This window comes from Coenobita brevimanus, chromosome 97 (assembly GCF_032717465.1).
Source record: "Coenobita brevimanus isolate Jiangsu-jjx chromosome 97, ASM3271746v2, whole genome shotgun sequence".
In the NCBI taxonomy this organism is placed as follows: domain Eukaryota; kingdom Metazoa; phylum Arthropoda; class Malacostraca; order Decapoda; family Coenobitidae; genus Coenobita; species Coenobita brevimanus.
In genome coordinates, this window is record NC_137050.1 from 8,979,405 (window position 1) to 9,000,567 (window position 21,163).

The window sequence follows — 21,163 nt, forward strand, 5'->3', positions numbered from 1 at the left end:
CATTCAACACTTTTCCTGATCCATAAATGCCTTTAACATCTTGCAGTTCTTCTTCCATCCGTCCATCATCCAATCATGTTTTATTATTCTTACTTCAAGTATTTGATTCACATCAGTCACCTTGCTCATCAGGCATTATGATATTTCTTCCTTACCTTTTCTGTCTCATCTGTCCTCCGTATTTGCCCTGTCAAGAGTGTAGGGTCCTGGGATTAGGCAACTCAGTCCAGACATTTAAAGGCAAGGGTGACAAACCTCACCTTCCATCATGTGAGTAGTAAACCCCAACCAGCTCCGAGATGTAAACCCTTATGGAACCCATTCAGCTGGAGTGCCTTAACCCTCTAGACCACAGAGCATCCTTTGGTTATATGGTTGTCATCCAGTGTAGCAAAATGTTTCCTGGGTTACAGGAAATCATTTGGCTTGTCACACAGAGCAGAGTCACTTGAAGACAGCTTTACATCAAGTGAGTGGATGATGGTCACCCACAGCTAGTACGAGTCTCTTATATTTTATAATTATTCCATATACCTGTCCTACAGCACTGAGCAAACTTAATCCTACGGTAAATTTTGTACTTACTGGAGTCATTTACAGAACTTTTGTGTAAAGGCATAGTCACAGTTTTCTTCCACTTTTGTTCTTTCTCAGTATTTCTTAATCCTACCGTGTCCTAATCTTTAGATAGGAATAACCGCAATGATGTTGATTGTTAGTGTTGATTATCATGAGCATGAAAATGACCAGTAATTTTTCATGGCAGGAAAGGGGGGGGGGGATGATTACTGATTGCAAAGGGATGCTGTACAGAAATGAGAAATGTAGGGAGTGGAGGGTGGTTATGGAGTGTAAGGATTTGAGCAGAAACGTGAGGAAGACAAAGGTAATGCATAATGGGTTTGGTGGATTGAGGCATATTGGCTGAGAGTAATCTTTAACTTTCTGCCATATGCTGGTACAGAATTGCTAGTAATTCCATCCTGTACCGTATACCTCTTGTGGAGAGTGGGTACATTAATGTTGTGTTATGAAAGTTGGATTGCAAGATACAACCACTTGAGATTGTGCCATAAGTAAGGGAATTTATGTGGTCTAGCCAAGGCTAGAGGGGATTATGGCATGGCGATATGGCTCTTGCGTGTTTTCACAAGATTTGCTACTTAGGTGGTTATTAGCATGGGGGATGGTGCGGAAGATATCTCAGCTGTAGGAGTCAGAAATGGTTTAACCCGTGACGTCCCAAGCTATTTCGCACCTCCGACACCCCCCAATCCCGAGGTATTTTCGAAAAAAAAAAATTTTGGTTAAAACCTCCACTTTTGGTGAGAAACATCGAAATTTCATAGAGAAATTGCTCACCTGAGGTTTAAAATACTCGATCCAGGTACCAGTACCTCCTTACCTGATTGGGTTTTCTAACAGGCTGGCACCAAAGAAAACGAGTTCTATGGGAGGGTAACTATTTCACACCACTCGTAAAAGGTATTTATTTATTTATTTATTTACTTGGTACGAATTTATATGTAGTACGAGAGTATATTGGTTTTCAAACAGTAATATAGGCATTATAAGCATTGTTTCGCTCACTAACTCATCACCATACCTGACCTTTTGCCACATTACCTGATCATCATTTCTGACTGTTTCTTCCTCTAATGCTATGTAAACTTTGTCCTCCACATTGTCATCGATTGGGGAATCACTCTGGCCCTGAATGTCTTTATTGGCCAGGTCACTGGTAACAGGTGAATTGCCAAGACAATGGCGTGTGGGAGGAGGGGGGAGGTTATGCGGTGTAAGGCATTGTCCCTGCTTGGCATCTTGTAGAGGAATAGAGGAAGGTGTCCCGTGTATACGTACGAAAAATCACGCGCGAAAATTGAAAATTGTGCAAATTAGGGACCTTGCAATTGCACAACGTACCAGTACGTCGTCGGGACTGGCAAATGCAAAATGTTGCAACGTACCCATATGTCGACGGGACGGGGTGGGTTAATAAAATTTAGAGAACTGTAGCCCTTATGGACAAAGAAGAGACTCTGTCCATGTGAAAGAGAAGTTCTGTGTTCCATATCAGAGAATTTGAATACTTTATCATTATGAAGTTTATTGCGTGGATAGCAGAATATGAAGATGTCTGGCATGTTTCAGCATTCTTCAAAAGGGGGTGGTGGTGGATGAATGTCTAATACCATACTGAGTGATGGAATGTGATCAGAGTTAGGGTACCTGACTGAGTTAGTAAGGCAATGAACACAGGTAGGTCAGGGTGGTTTAGATATTTTAAGAGAGTGTACATGAGAAACTGGGTGAAGTACTGTACAGACCTGAACATGGGAGGCAGAGCTTCTGCAGGCAAACCAAGGAAAATGTAGGACGGGGTCAAAAGAAGGAACCTCGGAGGTAGGGAATTTTATTGAAATGCTGCAGGATGCCATGCAGCTTAGAAACCAACCATTACATGATCAAGGTTGGCCCTTATGAGTATGGAAATATATGTATGTTATGATAACAAGGACAGAGACCTTTTACTTTTTTTCATTGCTATGATTTATGGACATTTGGTGGCATATCTATGGTTTAGACTATCATCCACTCGCCTGATGTAGTGCTGCCCTTTTCCTTCATCTTTATCATTCTTTTCCTGTGTCTGCCCTTCTCTCTTCCTATTTCTCCCATTCTTCCTGCCACTTTTTATTACTCTTCTTTCCACTTCAGGTGGCTCTACACCTGACATGCCTAATGGTTTCCTGTAAACCAGGAAACCATTTACAATGCTGGGTGGTAACCATATAACCAGGTACTGAGATGATGTATAATCTACTATGGTTCCCCTGATGGCTGGGTGGAGAGATACAGATACAATGTCCCTCCGGGAACCAAACCTCCATGCTTTTCCCTGATCCCAAGGGAATATTGGGTCACTACATGCATGTGATGGACCTCCAGGGGCCGTTGCTTGCCTGCGATTGATGGATTTGCTCAGGCATGGAGATGAGTTACTCAGCATAAAAAACAACAACAGTTCTTGGCACTGGCATATGATTTTATTTAACTTAGACAAGACTCCCTGAGAATAAAAGTTGATTCCATAGGTGCAATTGAAACTTTACTCTTTTATCATAATGTGAGTTGAGAGGGACATGTGGAACTAAGTTACATGGAGAGACATGCAGAGAAATGTGAAAGTAAAGAAGCATTGTGGTTTTGATGTGGATATGACTGAAGGTGTTAAACGAAATATGTTGAGATGGTTTGGCCATGTGGAGAGGGTGGAGAATGAGAGACTGACTAGTGTGTATGTGAGTGAGGTGGTGGAGGAGGAGGGGAGAGGAGAAGGTCGAGACCAGGGATGAGATGGAGGGATGTTAAATTTAGAGGGAGGGCAGCTATATGGCAGAGGACAGAGCAATGTGGAGGTGATTCGTTTGTAGCCACCCTTTATGAGATTAAGGCATCTGGCAATGGATAGAAGAACTTTGTAGTGTTCTTATATCAAAACATGTTTAGAGTTTATGTAATTGTCTCAGGCATACATAGTGCATAGTGCTTTTATATATACAAGACGTAGAGTTAGTATTGTGATGTTACTTCCCACTTTGTATTGCTAATAATTATGACAGCCAGGCAGAGCTAATTGTGACCAGTAAGTTGGCGGCCAGTGCTGTGTGTACATTAACATTCTGACCATGTAAAATATATATATAAATTTTTACAGGGACTTCTGAAGGAAATGGTGAATTTCTGTGATGGAGAGCTAAAGTGTGAGGTAACCCGTCTCGCTGCCTACCACGAGCACCGCCTTAACCTAGGCTCCAAAGCCATTTACCACATTGAAGCCTTCATTGCCTCCTTCATGGCCATATACAAGAAGTACCTTGAAGAAAATATGTCTGCCATGTTTTAAGTTCTTGTTTACTATGCATTCTCTCCCCCCTCTCTTTCCTCATTTTAAATCATGTACAATACCTGTAATATAACATTAGAATTTAGTGTCAACAAGTTAGTTTCATGAGGGAAAGAATGGACATAGTACTTGTTAAGGTGATTTTGTTGGAGGATAGAAGAGTGTAAACTGTGACAAAAACTGATCAAAACAGGATGATAAAAATATATATATATACAGTATATATTATGTACGGTACAGTACATATCAAATCCAAAATGCATGGTTCCAAAGACTTTATGGAAATGGAATACTGTATTTTGTAAAGTGGAGTGATAATGATAACTATTAGAAAGTTATGTAATAAGTATTCTAGAACACAATGAATAGAAATAAAGTACCTGTACTTGTAATTATCTGTCTTTACACATTTCTACAAAGGAACTTTGTCTTTAAATTTGCATTAAATATGTGAGGACGTGATATGAGGACATATCAACACCCCTTATTAGTTTTGAAAAATAATTTGGAAAGTGAAAGTTTTAGGAAATTGAATTTTCATGTTTGGGGGTTTCTACAGTGCATGCCCGCATACCTGTTCTGTGGTATTTATTTAAGGGGGGGGGGGGGGCAAAGCCGTGGCATAATACTGTATGGTGAGTGAGTCTTTGAAAAAGACATCTATAGTATTTGAAAGCAAACAGACTGAGGAGTGATGGAAACTAATAGATGAAGATTGCAAAATAAGTACAACTAGGTGCACCTTGAATGGGCAGTAATTATTTCTGAAACTCCTTTGGGTGGTATGGCTGTACCTGTGGGAAAAAGGAGTATTAAATGCAATAGTGAACAGTGTGTGTGAATGGAAAAATGAGCCATTTTAGGCACAGTTGATAGCTTTGTCCCATCTCATTTGCATTTCTGTCATGAGATTGGAGGTGGGGGGATGCTTTAATAGTGACAAACCTCAGCTTTAATTACTAGATTATCTGATTGAAGACTTATACTGAATTGCTTTGAAAGACTGAAGACAGCAGAATGGAGTATTGTGGTACAGTACTTTAAAATTATAATCCATCCATCCAGAATCCAATCTCTTATTGCTGCATCAAAATCATACGGTCACAGGGCTATGCTACCCGGTCCCAACTCAAGGCTATACCACTTTTTCTCCCCTTACTGAAACCATCATGGGTCAGAACTGGGTGGAGTGCATTAACCCACAAAATCACTTGGCATCCATTTGTTTGTATAGATACAATTTTTTTTTTTTTTTTTTTTTTTTTTTTTTTTTTTTTTCCCCAATACTGAATAACCTGAAAGTGGGAATGCATAAAGTAAGTCAGTGGTGGTCACCCTCACATTATCTATCTATACCCAGACACCACAATCCCATTAGGGGGTGACCTTTTGTCTCTGAGATAGTTGTTTTATGGGGAGGGGCACTAACCCTCCACCAACCCACCTGCTGGCACAGGGAACATGTATGGGTTGGTTAAATGGTTACCATCCAGCATTGTATGGTTTCCTGGCTCACAGGAAACCATTTGGCTTGCCACTCAGTGTTAAGCCACCTGAAAAGGAAAGAAGGGGAAAATAGGAAGAGAGGAGGGCAGACGCAGAATGATAAAGGCGAAGGAATTTGTAGGCAACACTACATTGAGTGAGTGGATGATGGCCCCCAACACCTACCACACTAAAAATTTTAAAGACTGGTAATAATCCTGCATTATTATTTTTAAGGATAAAGAAAACAAATATGTTTCCATATATCTCCAGTTATATATTCATGAAGAAATGAAAGTAAAAAAATCGAAGCAGATGCCTGCTTGGAAATGTATGGGTTTAGTTTTTGCGAGGTTCAAGACTTAACTCAAATGTATAATTATCTGATAACTGACAACACAAACTGAAGGGTAACAGAAAGTACAAATCTTTGGTTTTAAGGTGTTAACCTGCAGATGCATGTGGTGACCAGTTATGAACTCTGGGTTGCATCAGGGCAGCAGTCTGACCAGATCCATGGCAAGAGGGACTTGACAGACAGTCAAATACATTCACAACAACCAGACAGTTTATGACAGGAAAAGTCAGGTTGCTGCACTGACAACTTGTTCTATATTCAGACATGACTGGTACTTGAAACCTGTTAAAACTAGACCACAGTTCTGTTGTCTGTTGCAGCTGACACTAACCTATACCATCACTGTTAATATAACACCTGGGGAGACACAAATATTCCAGCACATGACAGTGAGAGTATTGGACCTTCTACACATTTATTCCTTTGGATATCAACATTTCAATTAAGAAAAAAAGAAATAATTTAATCTGAACAATACAAGTTTACATGTGGATATCCAAGGGGAATGTTACATATCAACACTGGAGGCTAGTAATAAATATTTGTACTTTCAAACAGATTTGCACTTTAGTGCAAATGTTAATAATTATGATGGGAGGCTTAAGTTCGCAGTGACCATACTGTACAATTATGTGTAATATGTAATCAGATTTGAGATTCGACAAAGTAAACTTTAGTTTAACTATATTTTGAAAGACGATTAAGCAATGTTCCATATATATATATATACACACACATTTTTTTTTTTAAGCTGCCTATAGTATGGTCATCACCAACTAATAAAATTTGAGGCAAGACCCTAAATATAATAAGACCAGATAAGATCTATACCAGCTCTAAAGTTTTGCCTTCACCAAATTGTATTTAAAATATAAAAATTAAAAAAAATAAAATAAAAATAAAAACCAGCTCAAATACTCTCACCTGCACATGAGTTACACAGACCCTCACCCTGTCACTGTACTTCAAGGCCAAAACTGAAGATTACGACACTCGCACTTCCTTCATACACATATTTATGCTGTACTTACATACATGGATTTGCAACAAGGTAAACTGCTACAATTAACTGCAATCAACGACCAGTCAATTACAAACATTCATTGAGAATAAGAAAATACGAAAGTCACCAAACAGACAGCTACAGCAGCACTTGAGAGCCACTTCCCATACTGGCCTCAATTCCTGCACATTGTTACTGGAACAAGAACTTTTTAAAGTGCTGATAGCTTACTATTCACTTTCAGCATCTCTCATTGCTGCTGCTGCTGTTGTTGTTTCACCTTTCCAAGGACTAACCAGAGCTGTTACAAGGTAAGAAGTCCTCTCTCAGCACAGGAGACAAACTATAAAAATGTAAATTAAATATGGGTACCAATTTTGGCAATAATATCAGCTGATAAGAGCCACACTTGCAATAACAAAAGGCAATTAACAGCCTCTACTGCCACTATTGCTTTCTCCCTAAGGTAACTACAGATAAGGAATAAAGTTGTATCTCCTGTACCATAATGAAACTGGTCCTAAGAATACCCTACTTGAGCAAATGCTGTCTCCTTCCACAGTTCTTTTATTAATATAACTGAACCTGCCAACTCTAAGAGGCTAAATATATATTTATATAACATCCAGTAATTTCATTATTCACGCCTGGCCCTTCAAAGGACAAGGCAAGAGGGAAGGAGCAGTCTTCTAAATGCTAGAATTTAATATTAATTTTTACATTCTGGCAATGCTGTTCTTACCCACCATCTGGCTAAAAATTTGGATATTACAACACACAAGTGACTGTATGAAAACATGCATTATTAAAATGATCAAAACAAACATCCCAGGAATTTCAATATATTGGAAAATTATATAACACAAATGAAGTACACAACATTTAGAACAAACTATGCATAAACTTTGATAACTCCAAATATCTAGTGACTGTTTCCCAGTTTCATGTTAAACTATTGGACTGTACTATAACAAATTCACACTTTGCACTATTAATGACAACAAGCCTTTTTATTTTATTTAACACTCCTTGTTTTACACACCACTATTTTGTCTTCTACTATTCCATGAACTTCAAATATCGGTTGGTGTGTCTGGCCCATATTTCTTCCAAACCTTTATAAAAAAAAAAAAAAAAAAAAAAAAAAAAACATCCCCAGCTTAAGGTATCACTCCAAACGTGTGATATCCTGACAGTAACCAAATAGATTCTGAAAATGCTATGTTTATTAATTCATGAAAAAAGTGTAGAACTGGGCACTGCCTTTTGTTTTTCATGAGTGTTAATGTAATATATCTCCTTGCAGATAAACAGAAACATATGGTAAGAAGTAATTTTTGCCTGATTAATAAAATAACCTTTAGTTCTTTCTCAATCCATTTCACCTGTAATGATACAGTAAAAAAAAAATACTGACTTAATAAAGAAAATGAAGTAATTTTGTGAATTAACAAATACTGTAAACATAATTTTATATAATTCCTGTGCGTAACAGACAAATTCAACAAATACTGTACAAGCACACATATCCCTCACTTTAAAAGTACTGATTCTTTCAATAATATTTTCTTTGAAAATGAAAATAACTTATTATTTTCTCAAACTTCAAATATTACTTCACTCATTTTTGAGCTTTGACCTTCATTTAAATAACTGGTCTGACCTAGCAACACCAGTAATGGTACACTGTCACCAAAAAGTTCTTAAACACCTAGGCAAAATGAATACACGAATGAGCAGAATGGAACTTGTCATTTCACTATAGCTTGTATGCCTGACTAAAAGAAGTGACTAATCCTATGATATTGCAGTCAAGTACAGTGTCCAAGAACTACTGCTGAACCAGAATTTTGTGTTACTGTACAACCAAGAGTACTGTTTACAGAAACTTTGTTTATTTTTCCAGTTTGCATAGCACAGCATTTAAGAAGTTTACGGTGAGAGTGTACAGAAGGGAACAGCAGATCCCCTTCACACTCTACTGTGAAGCACCAAGCACCAGATTTTTGTGCACATATAATCAATATCTCCTGCCTAACCAACTTGATTCATGCTGAAGATGTGATTGTGTACCATAAAATCCTTGATTATTCTAATACAAAATAAATTCTTGGCTTCAAGAAGCTTGGATATTAAGCATCTGCCAACTTCCAAGTGTATGTAACACCTACCCATATAAATAAAAACATGTGCGTGTGTTCTTTAATTCAATATATGTAGTTACTACTGTATGTATTATGTAATTTCATATGGTTTATGCCATAAACAGCCACACACCATACAGTTACAAGGAAAGGATGTTAACAAGGGTGTTTAAAATCCCTTCTAGATTTTCTATTACCAGTATGGGAGTTTGCCAGGCTGGGTAGGTCTGAAATATGCAAGCCTTCTGAACCCTGAATGCCACATTCTTGCCAACACATAGATTACTTCACTAGGTGAGTCTCTTCTGGTAGTTCCAAAATCATTTGCTATACAAATACAGTATTAGGTGGGGATTCTGGCAGCTGCTTAACTTTTCTACATGCCAAAAGAAGAATCACCACAAACTCTGCACCGAGATTACTTTCTCTGTATTGTAGGTCTGGACCACAGAGTATTATCACCAGACAAAACAGTTACATCCCTATTACTCTCTCAAAATAATACATGCATAGTTTTCATGTGTATTGTACTCTTACAACACAATTTCATTATCTTCATCAGTACTATTAGTTTACTTCCCCATGACAATATGATGTTTTTGTTTGAACTATGCTACAAATGACAACTACTGTTCACCTAGCAAGTGTATCTGCCTCTACATAAACCACATACACAAACTAAACTAACCGTCTCTACTCCTCCCCCTGACAAGCTTATTATTTCTTTGTGCCTAATACCCAAAAGTAATTTTCTTACAATGCTAATTTTCTGCTCTGCACTCCACTACAGGTAATTTTCTGATTTATAAATAACTGGGGAAGCACAGGATACTCACTATAGCTCCTCCCCCCTTCACACAACCCAAGCCAGCCAAGGAATGCCTTAAAATGGGGCCAGCAGATTTTGAGACTGAAAGCCCAGCCCAAAGAGATACTATATATATAAAATGTGGCAACATGTTTCATCCAAGCATATAGCAACCAAGCAGATGATGCGTGAGATTCTGCCAGGGAAAACTTAGGGGTGGCCTGTCAGATCCCCTGTCACTTAAAATCTACACTTTATACACCAAAGTACACCATATTTACAAGTTCTACACAATTCAGCTTTTACACACACACACACACACACACACATATGCACAGTATCTGCATTTTCAAGTGTCACTGTATCTACCACACTGACTGCTTCTCCAAATCTGTTCTTGCCAGTCAAGGATGCCACTCACACATCAAGCACAAGAACCATAGGCAAGAAAAACACTAAGAAGTCTTAGGCCTGTGGCTGGCAGTTACTTATAGCTAGTTCTTTTTTTTTTTCCTTTTTTCTTTTTTTTTCTTAGTATATTAACACAGAGGACCAGCAGAGCTTGATCTCAGCTTAGCAAATTTTATGGGTGTTTGACCACAATTACACCTGGTCTGGTGGGCTGGAGGAGGGTAGGAGCAGCAAGCGATGTAGATGTGGAGATACTGCAGACAGGTCCCGTGTGTCCTGTCTCCATGCTACCTGAGGTGTGGTGACTGGGGGCAGGCTGGGAGAGGCGGGTGGGGGCTGTTGGTGGTGGTTGGAGGCGGCTAGTGGCACTGAGACTGATGGTGGCTGGATGGTGAGGGAGGCGGGCAACACTGAGAGTGGACTGAGGGCGAGGAGTTGTGGTCAGTTCTAGAGGGACCTCCTGTGGTTCCCCAACCATGTGAAGGGTGATGGGCTCCTCCTCCAGAGTCACTTGAGTTCCACCAAGGGTCACCTGCTCTCCTCTAAGGGTCACCTGTTCTCCTCCTAGTGTAACTTGCTCCCCTGTATGGTCTTCAATTGTTAAAGTTTCCTCGGTGATTATCTCCTCCTCAATGCGTGGATGCTGTTCCTCAGATTGGAACATGTGATCCCCCTCCAGGTGTCTGATAGCCTCACAAATGGTGTCCAGGGACTTCTGGCATGCAGCATTGGTTGAATTTACAATGTAAACACTGTAGGAGAGAATTTGGAAACATTATAAGCAACACTGAGGCCACTCTCTATCTATCTATCTACTGCTAGATGCCTTAAGCCTATAAGTGGTGGTCACAAATAAATCGCCTCCATGTCGCCTACAGTACAGAAGCTGTACTTATCAAAATTTATGGTAAAGAAAAGGAAGTGACTGAGAGCTACCAACAGGTACAGCAAATATAGGATATTGATCATATTACTGTATAATCTTGCTGCACATTTGTCCAAACTCCCTTGCTGTGGACTAACGTCTCTTGTTCCTTTGATTTCTTCATATCTTAGTGACAGGAAAATAAAGAGTAAAAGTAGATGATGTATATTCCAATTTCCACTCAATTAACATCGGCGTGCCGCAGGGATCAGTTCTGGCGCCAACCCTATTTCTGGTTCATATTAATGATCTCTTATCTGTCACCCACAATCCCATTCACTCATATGCAGATGACTCAACACTACATAGTTCATTCACATTCAGACATCCATTTACAAAGTCTAATATCTCCACCTCTCAACTCAGTACAGCCATCTCCATAAATCAAGATCTATCTACAATCAGTGAATGGGGACAAAACAACCTCGTCTCTTTTAATGCTAGTAAAACTAAATACAGGTATATACAGTTTACTAATAGACAGATATTGCCTGATTCGTACATTACCTTCAGTGTTACTAATATTCCCATCTCCAAAAGTATTGAAATTCTTGGCGTCTCACTTAACAGTGCCCTCAGCTGGACCTCATTAAGACAACTAGACAAAATTCAGAACAAAGCTGTTAGAATCATTAACAACCCTGCCATTACATATAAACTACGTCCCCTTCAAGTAAGAAGGAATGTTTCCTCCCTTGCATTATTTTACAGATATTTTTTTTGGCAAATGCTCAAACGAAGTTGCGTTCATGGTGCCACCTCTCCATGCCTTCCCTCGTGCTACACGGGCATCTGGTAGCACTCATGACTGGAATGTCACTCAGCCATATTGCAGAACTTCTGCCTATCAGAATTCTTTCATTCCCCGAACTGCATCTCTCTGGAACTCGCTTCCCCAGAGCTGTTTCCCTACAAATTTCAACCCACAACTGTTCAAGTCTAACTGTTACAAATATTTTATGAACAGAGGACACCAGTAATCTGGTGTATGGATTATTTTTTTTTTTACTCATTTGTTTTTCCTTCCTCCGTTCTGTTATTTAAAAAAATATATACTGTGTGTGTGTGTGTATATATATATATATATATATATCATGATGATGATCATCATCAGCCATTTGAGTATCCACTGCAGGACTGGCCTCTCCCGACTGAAGTCGGGACGATACAGCCAATGTATCTCTACCAAGTGACTAAGGCTGTCTGGTAGAGATTGTATGTAGGGTGAGAAGTGCTTGTAAGTGTAACTGTAGTGTTGGAGTGGCTTTGGATGTGTGTGTAGTCTGCGAACCAAGTGTAATCGGCCTGTGCAAGCCGACTGGGTGCATGCATACTTTATAGTATGCGATACTGGTTCAACCACAGCACCCCTTGTGTCCGCCAATGCAGTTCGTGGCCGGGTGAACACTCCCAAAGTTTATTACCCTGGCGGGGCGCGAACCCTGGCTCACCCGTGTACGAAACGCACACTCTACCACTGTACCACAGAGGCTCTATATATATATATATCCCATTGGAGCCCAGTGTCCGGCGTATTGGACAGAACTGAGAGTTCTCAAGTCTTTATAAAGTAGGGAACCCCCAGGTAGGGACCTATGAGCTTCGCGACTATGAGCCGATAGGTGGAGGGTGGCACGGTTAGTGCTCTCCCAGTGCAATGCCTCGCCCAGCACCCCTGGGATCCAATGGGATATACAGTGCTCTCGCACAATGAACACATTCAGAGTAAACGATTTGCCTAGAGAACGAGCAGGGGGTATTCAGGTCCACAAAACCATAATGAATCAGTTGAACCCCTAGTGAATGAAATCATGGGAAAGAGTAGGCCATAACTGTCATCTCCTGTACTGAATGACCCCCTCCCCTCCCCTTAGCTGATGCTGCACAAGAGGCCAGATCTGACCAACCCGTTGAGCAGAATCCAATGGAGGTGAAGGTTTGCCTATGTCGAAGATCAGTAAAATTCTAGTGGCAGTGGATGTTCTGAGAGAAGAGGTCATGGCAAATGAAACCAGCTGCCCTAGGACAAAAGAAGTGCTCAGTGGAGTAGAAACCACTTTTCATTATTACACTGAAAGAAACAATATGGAAGCCAACAGAAGAAAACACTCATCACACACTACTACTGAACTCAAAAACAACAGGAGCCAGTTGCCTCTACATTGTCTGCTACACTTCCTGGGAAAGATGATGATGATGTAATGTCAGTGGTGTCATCTCTGGGCTTTGAAGGTTTTAATGGAGAGGTGAATGAGGCGGACACATGTGGGGATGTGATTCAGTCAGGTGATGAGGGCAAGACTGGTGACGGGAATAAGGGAGTGGAAGGTGATGTGGCGGGGACACCCTGAGTGCACCTTGCTGCCTAGGAACCACCTGTATTCAAGGCAATCAGGACTGGCATCTGCTCCACTTAAGGTAAATAACCATGTGTTTTATATTTTGTGTATCTGTACTGCATGAGTTTAAAATGTGCCCTTTAGTATATCTCTATGGCTCAAAAAGTGGACTCTGAGGGTGTGGTGTTGCCCATATGCTATTTTTTCCCATATGTTGTTCACAGTGAATGATTTCACTGTGAACGCTTGTCTGCCGCCCATAAACAAGTTCACAATGTAAGGGCACTGTATATATAAGTTTAAAGGAGTGAAAAAAAGAAAGCTAAAACCAACCAAAAGTATGACTTACGTATGGTTCTTGGTGTCATCCACGTACTCAATGGTGGCCTCCGGGGAAGGGACACGAGGGGCAGGCTCAACCTCCACCTTGGCACCGAAACGTCCCGATGCTGTCAGTGCCTCAAATACTGATGGCAGTGCATCAACTCCACCCTAAAGATCATGTGCTTGTAAATAGTAGGTACAGTGAGGTTGCTTCTAACCTATTTTGATCATGGGTTCAGTAATGGATACAGAATTGGAAATACATTAATAAATAAATATTTCAACAAACCACAAGCAACAAGAAAAGTACGTTATCAACTTCAAAACAAAAGACTATCATCATCATCCAATTCTACGTTGCCCCATGAGGAGCATAGAAGCCCGGGGCTAGGCAGTTGGTCCTGACATTTAAGATGAGAGTGACCAGCCTCACTCATCCCTGAGTGGCATTAAGTGAGCAATAAATCCCAACCACCCCTTGGATATAAACCTTCACTGGCTCAATTCGATTGGAGTGCAATAATTACCCACTAAACCACCAGGCGCCAAAATTTGGTTATATGGTTACCACCCAGCGTAGTAAATGGTTTCCCTATGTACAGGAAACCATTTGGCTTGTCACCCACAGGCAGAAGGAAGAGTAAAGAATGAAAGAAAGAAAGACTGAAGAGGCAGTGTAAAGTCACCCGTTGGCAGAAGGACGAGGAAAGAATGAAGGAGAGAAAGACAGAGGAGGATGAAAGGAAAGAAGGATGGAGGAAAGGATAAGGCAGACACCCGAGGGCAGAACTACATCGAGTGAGTGGATGGTGAGCGCCCCCATCTACCACTAAGACTATCATCTTAAATCTATTATTAGGGTAGAATCTAGAAAAAAAATTGAAAACATCTAATTAAGCAATACTACTGTCAATATAACAGTATAAAGTACATCACTGAATGATGTGTCAAATGGCCTCAAGTAAATGATGTCACCTGGTTTGATTCTGCTACTCTCTTCACCACATCTCCCTCAAGACTGACCTCCACACATTTTCTTCTCCCCCCACTTCACCTCACAACATAATTATTTTTTTTCTAGAATGTTGTTTATGACTGCATTCTTCAATGCATAATTTACTGGGGGAAGTCAAGTTAACTAATTTTTAATTTAAATAAAAAAAGAGGTAGCATGACTCACAATATCAGTATATGATGCCTTGCCTAGCTTGGCATACATGATGGTAAACTGCCATGGTTTAAATATGGAAGCAAGAGTAGTTTTAAGTAGAATACTTAAAATGATGCAAGCTGGTGTGTGAATAATGAAATACATACAGTCACTGAGTTGTGTGATAAATTTATGGTAAGGTTATAAGGCATCCCGTGTACCTTAGAGGATGGTACGACGGTGACAATAGTGGTGGCTGGGGTGGCAGACACCACAGTGGCAGGGATGGGGCTGTTGTGCGGGTTTGGAGTGAGTGTGTGACGAGTGAGGACGGTGGCAGCAGCCTGGTGGCGGTGTGGCAGCTGACCCACGCTGCTGTTGCTGCTGCTGGTGGCCAGGGTGGTGACACCAGTGGTCGTGCTGGCTGAGCTTGTTAAACCCTATCATGCAAGGTCACTCAGTAAACAATAAGAACATTCACAAAATTCAAAGAATTTCTATATTGTCTTCATATCTGTTTGCTTGTGCAGTTCGAAAGCAAATTTTATAGCGATCAAATTTTGTTGTTGGTGACATGTGACCGAGGCCAAATGACAGAAAAATAAAATTCATCATAAACACTTACCACTGGGTGCTGCTGTTGCTGTTGTGTTTGTTGCTGTTGCTGCTGCTGCTGCTGCTGTGGGTGAGGGAGAGTGTGAGAATGGAGATGAAGAGATGGGGGACTTGGGGGCTCGGTCTTGATAGTGGATGGCTGGGTGATGGTACGGGGTGTTGTAGTCACTTCCACAATATTTGTCACTTGCCCAGGTACTGATGGTGGCAAAGGCTCAACTTTGGGTTCACGCAACTCAGTTTTCTGTACGATTAAACAAAACACAATACAGTATTGACGATCAGCATAAAAGTCAATTCCCTATTCATAATTTTATACTCAAAGGCTGTTAATAATTCAGGAAACCTATAGGTCAAATAAAAACTTTTATAAAATTGTAAAAAATCTGAAAAATGGTTAAGAAATATCACTTATATGATCCATTTAACTGTTAGCATCTTACATGCCTTCAGTGTTCTACAAGATGAATTGTAATATATAATTCTTTACAAGAAATGAAGAATGGTTTGTGGTACAAGAGATATGTGCAAATACTACAAATGCCCTTCAAACCAACCATGTGGGAAACATCCTTGATGTCCTTGATGCGATCCTGAGAGAAGGGCTGGTGTGCATCAAGTGCCCTTGCATGCTCCTCAAGGGACATGCGGTGGCGCCTCTCTCGGTCCAGCTGCACCCTCAGTTCGATCATCTCCCGCCGCAATTCCTCTTCCACTGTGCTTCCACCACCTTCAACTTGTGTCCCACCAGCTTCACCTCCACTGCTACCACCATCATCACAGGGACTCTCCCCTCCTGTTGGACTGCCTGTCAGGCAGAGATAAGGTGTTCAGAATGGAAAACCAATCAATAAAGACTATAAAAACCCATATAAATACTGTATATCTTTCAACAGATTATTAGTACAGTATAAATAGTTCTCATTACATGTCACCATTTTTACATTCCCCTTCACTATGAAGTCCGCAGTAAGTTACGAAAGAACTGTCTTTCATCAAAGCCTATAAGGCAATCTGCTAGTTCTTCCAATTTCTATCAGCCTATCTATAGACAGATGCCACAATCCCATAAGGGGTGACTGTTTGTCTTTGAGTTAGCTGTTTTACAGGGAGGGGCATTAATCTTCCACCAACCCATTTGTTGACATGTAAGGAACATGTGTGGGTTGGTTATATGGCTACCACCCAGCATTGTAAATAGTTTCTTGGCTTACAGGAAACCATTAGGCATGTCACTCAATGTAAATCACATGAAAAAGAAAGATGAGTGATAAAAAGGACCATGAAAGATGGGAGAAATGGGGAGAGAGGAGGGCAGAAACAGAAAAGGAATGATAAAGGTGCAAGAAGTAGGCAGCACTACATAAGTGAGTGGATGGAAAACACATACAGTAATGAGGATCATCAGTAATATTTATAAAGGCTTTGCACTCCACTGCAATGATGCAAATGACCCACCCTCGGCATCAGCATGGTGCTGGTGCTGGTTCAAGAGGCGTTTAAGCTGGCAGTTCTGGGACAGCAGGCGGGTCTTCTCTTGTTCCAGCTGGTAGATGTACTCAGCAGTCTGCTGCAAGATGGCTGCCTGTTGGGGGGTAAAGTGGATCATGGATAAATAGTCACTCTTGCTTACAATAAAACCTAAAGTGTGACATACAATGCATGCCATACTGTACTCCTGTTGATGTATACAGGGTATATGCCTACTGGAAAAACTTGCATTTCATCTAACAAAGCCATCTGGGGAGTGTCCAGCTAGCAGTCACATTATTCCAACAAAACTATAAATTGTTCAATCCATCTTATTTATTTATTTATTGTTTTTTTTTTTAAGTACTGTACTTACATTTTCTTTTCTCCTGTTTTAAGTGAGGCTTTTGGAACAGCAGGGCTTGGATATTTAAGCTCTTATTAATCCTTTCACAACTGGACTAGCTACCCCGCCATTTCACAGAAGACAATGAAGGTGTACTTAAAATAATACCATAATAATAATAATAACAATAATAATAATAATAATACTGTAATAATAATAATAATAATAATAATAATACTGTAATAATAATAATAATAATAATAATAATACATCCATCCATCATCTAATCCAGTGATGCCCCATGAGGAGTGTAGGGGCCCTGGGCTAGGTCCTGACATTTAAGATGAGAATGACCAGCCTCACTCATCCCTGAGTGCAATTACGTGAGCTAAACCCCATCCACCCCTTGGATATAAGCCTGCACGGGCTCATTCTGACTGGAGCACCGCGATTGCCCCCTCAACCACCAGGCACCATAATTTGGTTATATGGTACCAACCAGCGTAGCAAATGGTTTTCTGGTGTACAGGAAAACATCTGGCTTGTCACTCAGTGTAGCATCATCTGTAGAAAGAGGGAAGATAAGAAGGAAAGAAAGACAGAAGAGGCAGGATGAAAAGAAGGAAGGAAGAGAGGAAAGGGCAGGCAACCAAGAGCAGCACTACATCGAGTGGTTAATGATAATCTATCACTCTATCTATTGCCAGATGCCTCAATCCTGTACGGGGTGGCCACAAACAAATTGTCTCCACATCGCCCTGTCCCCCGCCATTTCACTGCCCTGCTCCCAACTCACACCCCCCTCTCCCATATACCTCTCCACTCCATCCCTCCATCTCATCCTTGGCCTCCCCCTCCCTCTCCTTCTCCCCTCTTCCACCTCACTCACATACACTCTCCTCATCAGTCTCTCACCCTCCATCCTCTCAACATGGCCAAACCACCTCAGTGTGTTCCTCCTAACGCTTCCTATCACATCCACATCCACACCACAATGCTCCTTTATATCCTCATTTGTCAGCCTGTCTTTCCATGTGACTCCACAGGCTCCTCTTAAATAACTCATTTCCACTGCTCTCACTTTTGACTTGTGTCCTTCCAACAACGTCCAAGCTTCACTTCCATACGTTAGAGTTGGTATCGCAATACTGTCATGTAGTAACTTTTTCACTTCCATGCTCACTTCCCTGTTTCTTATCACTGCTTTCAAGGAACCAGCAACCTTTCTTCCTTGTTGTACCCTTTCAAGCACTTCACCCTCCAAACTTCCATCCTTACTCAACACACTCCCGAAGTACTTAAACATACTCACACTTTCCATTTCCTCACCATCCAACCTCACTGTACATTCACTTACTTCACATCTCTCAAAGACCATCACTCTACTCTTCCCTACATTCACCTTTAGATCCCGTTTCTTACACACTCTCCCAAACTCATCCACCAACTCTATGATAATAATAATAATAATAATAATAATAATAATAAATAACAACAACAATAATTCCATACTGTTTGTGCAAGTAACAGCCTGTATAAAGTTGGGTTGAAAATTTTTGTCAGAACACTCCAAGCAGTTTGCTAATAAAATAATTATCTAAAAATAGGTAAACAATGAAAAAAAAAATGCATACATGCAGTATTAAGCTTTCATATACAGTATATATATATATATATATATATATACAGAAATTTCTGTATAAAAAAATTAGTCATTTGCACATCAATACAGTGCAATGATCCAATATAAGACAGTTATAGGCTATATGGTGCACTGTTCTCATATACCAGTATTGTATAAATAAAGAAAAGATTAATTTACAAAGCAGTGCATTTCCATGCTTAAATATCCACCAACTCAGATGGATATGGTGGTGTGGACATGCTGGTTAGGAAGAAATGGGTGGGATATGTCATGAATGTAATGAAAGTAAATGATAGGATAACACTAGCAGAAACTCTGCTCGGTGGGATAATGTTTTCATTAATATCAGCGAATGCTCCACAGGCAGACTTGGATGAGGTAGAGAGGGTAAATTCTGAGATGACTTAATATGAGTAGTAGGTGATATAAGGGATGATGAGATTGTAGTTTTGGGAGGGGACTTCAATGGTCACAAAGATGAAGCAAGTCAAGGATATGAGGGAGTACGTGGGGGATGTGCATATGGTATAAGAAATGAGGAAGGGAAAAGGATACTTGTGTTTGGGGAGGCAGTGAACAAGATTGTGTGCACCACACATTTTAGGAAAAAACAAGGTAGGTTGAATATGAGTCAGGGGGAAAGAGAGGCCAGACAGACTATTTCCTGGTCAGGAGGGCTGACAGGAGGTTAGTGAGGGATGTTAAAGTTATATGGATCGAGGAGCGTGTACAGCAACACAAGTTATTGATATGTGACATGGTGCTTAAGTGCTTAAGGCATGGGTGATGAAAAAGAGGACCTATGCACCTAAGAGAAAACATGGAAGTTGAAAAACCAAGCAGTAAGGGATGCTTCCTATAGCGAGATGAGTAGAGTGGTGGCTGAACAGGGAGCCATTGACAAAAGTGTTAATGAACAGTACAGGGCTCTCAGGAACAGCCCTCCATGAGTTACTGATTCCGTGTGTGGATGGACAAGGGGCCCACCAAGACACAGTAACCTGGTGTTGGGATGAGGGTGTAGAACCTGCAGTTACAGAGAAAGGAAGTCTTTTCTGGGAATGGAAAAAGGATGGTAACAAAGAGGAATACTGTACTTGGCTGCCAAGCATTGAGATTGAAAAAAAGGTTTATGGGACAAAGTCTGAGTCTCAGAGGCTTTTACTTGATAATCTAAATGTTGTGGAACGGAAGAACATGATATTTAAGGTGACAAATCAGATGGAAAGGGAAAACAGGGGTATCACAGGTGAGCAGTGTGTGAAGAATGATGAAGGAAAGGTAGTGGTGAACAATGGGGATATTAAAGAAACCTGGAGAAAGCATTACAACTGGTTGTTGAATGAGGAGTCTGACTGGGACAGGAAAGGTTTGGAGCCAGTAGATCCACTATATGGCCCTTGGCCTTTGATTAATGCTGCTACTGTGTGTGAGGCAATAGGAAGGATGCAGGTGGGGAAGGCAGGAGGTGTGTCTGGGTTGACTGCTGAAATGTTGAAAGCCTCAGGAGATATATGCGTGGGGATAGTCACTGACTTGATAAATACAATTGTATACGAGTGTGTTGTCCCAGATTAGTGGATGAAGAGTGTAACTATATATGTGTACATGGGGATGGGTGATACCTTGGAGTGAAGAATTTTTGAGGCATAAAGATTTTGGACCAGATAATGAAGGTAATGGAGTTCTAGAACATACAATTAGAGAAAGAGTACAGGGGAAAGCAAACAGCAACAGACCTTATGGTCCTTTCGTGACTGTATGTTACAGAGTAGACTATGACAAGATTTAATTCTACATGCTGAACAATGTGGATAGTAAAGCAAGAAGGCTCCACCTGCCTCCATATCCTTCAGTTAAAACTGGCAGGAAAAAGTGAGAAAAACCACCATGCAGCATGGAAAAACTGACATGGAAATTTCATTGGAAAGACTGAAAAGGAAAAGTTACATGAGATGCAGTTTGGGCTTATGTCAGGCAAAGGGACCACTGATGCCATATTCATTGTTTGACAGCTTCAGGGGGGGGGGGGGGGATGTACTTTGTTTTTGTTCATCTGAAGGCCTCTGACAAAGTCCCTAGAGAGGTGGTGATATGGGCAATGAGAAAGCTTGGACTCAAGGAGTGGCTGGTTAGGGTGGTTAAAGCTATGTATGTGGGTGCTCGCACTCAAGTAAGTGTGAATGAGGATTAGAGTGATGAGCTTTCTGTGAATGTGTACATCAGTGGT

The 21,163-nt window shown here is 40.6% G+C and overlaps 2 protein-coding genes across 2 annotated transcripts in view; one reads left to right on the forward strand and one right to left on the reverse strand.

Moving 5' to 3' along the window:
• The window catches only part of RfC38 (replication factor C subunit RfC38), a 59,750-nt gene extending 55,515 nt beyond the window's left edge, over positions 1-4,235 (forward strand). The window contains exon 7 of the mRNA XM_080283458.1: positions 3,722-4,235. Within this exon, the coding sequence (XP_080139584.1) occupies positions 3,722-3,910 (189 nt within the window). The 3' untranslated portion in view covers positions 3,911-4,235. The remainder of the gene's footprint in view (positions 1-3,721) is intronic.
• Positions 4,236-9,333: 5,098 nt separating this feature from the next.
• The window catches only part of crp (transcription factor cropped), a 70,403-nt gene continuing 58,573 nt past the window's right edge, over positions 9,334-21,163 (reverse strand). The window contains 7 exon segments of the mRNA XM_080283255.1: positions 9,334-10,871; positions 13,733-13,875; positions 15,079-15,281; positions 15,486-15,546; positions 15,549-15,716; positions 16,030-16,280; positions 16,931-17,057. Coding sequence (XP_080139381.1) covers positions 10,292-10,871; positions 13,733-13,875; positions 15,079-15,281; positions 15,486-15,546; positions 15,549-15,716; positions 16,030-16,280; positions 16,931-17,057 — 1,533 coding nt within the window. The 3' untranslated portion in view covers positions 9,334-10,291.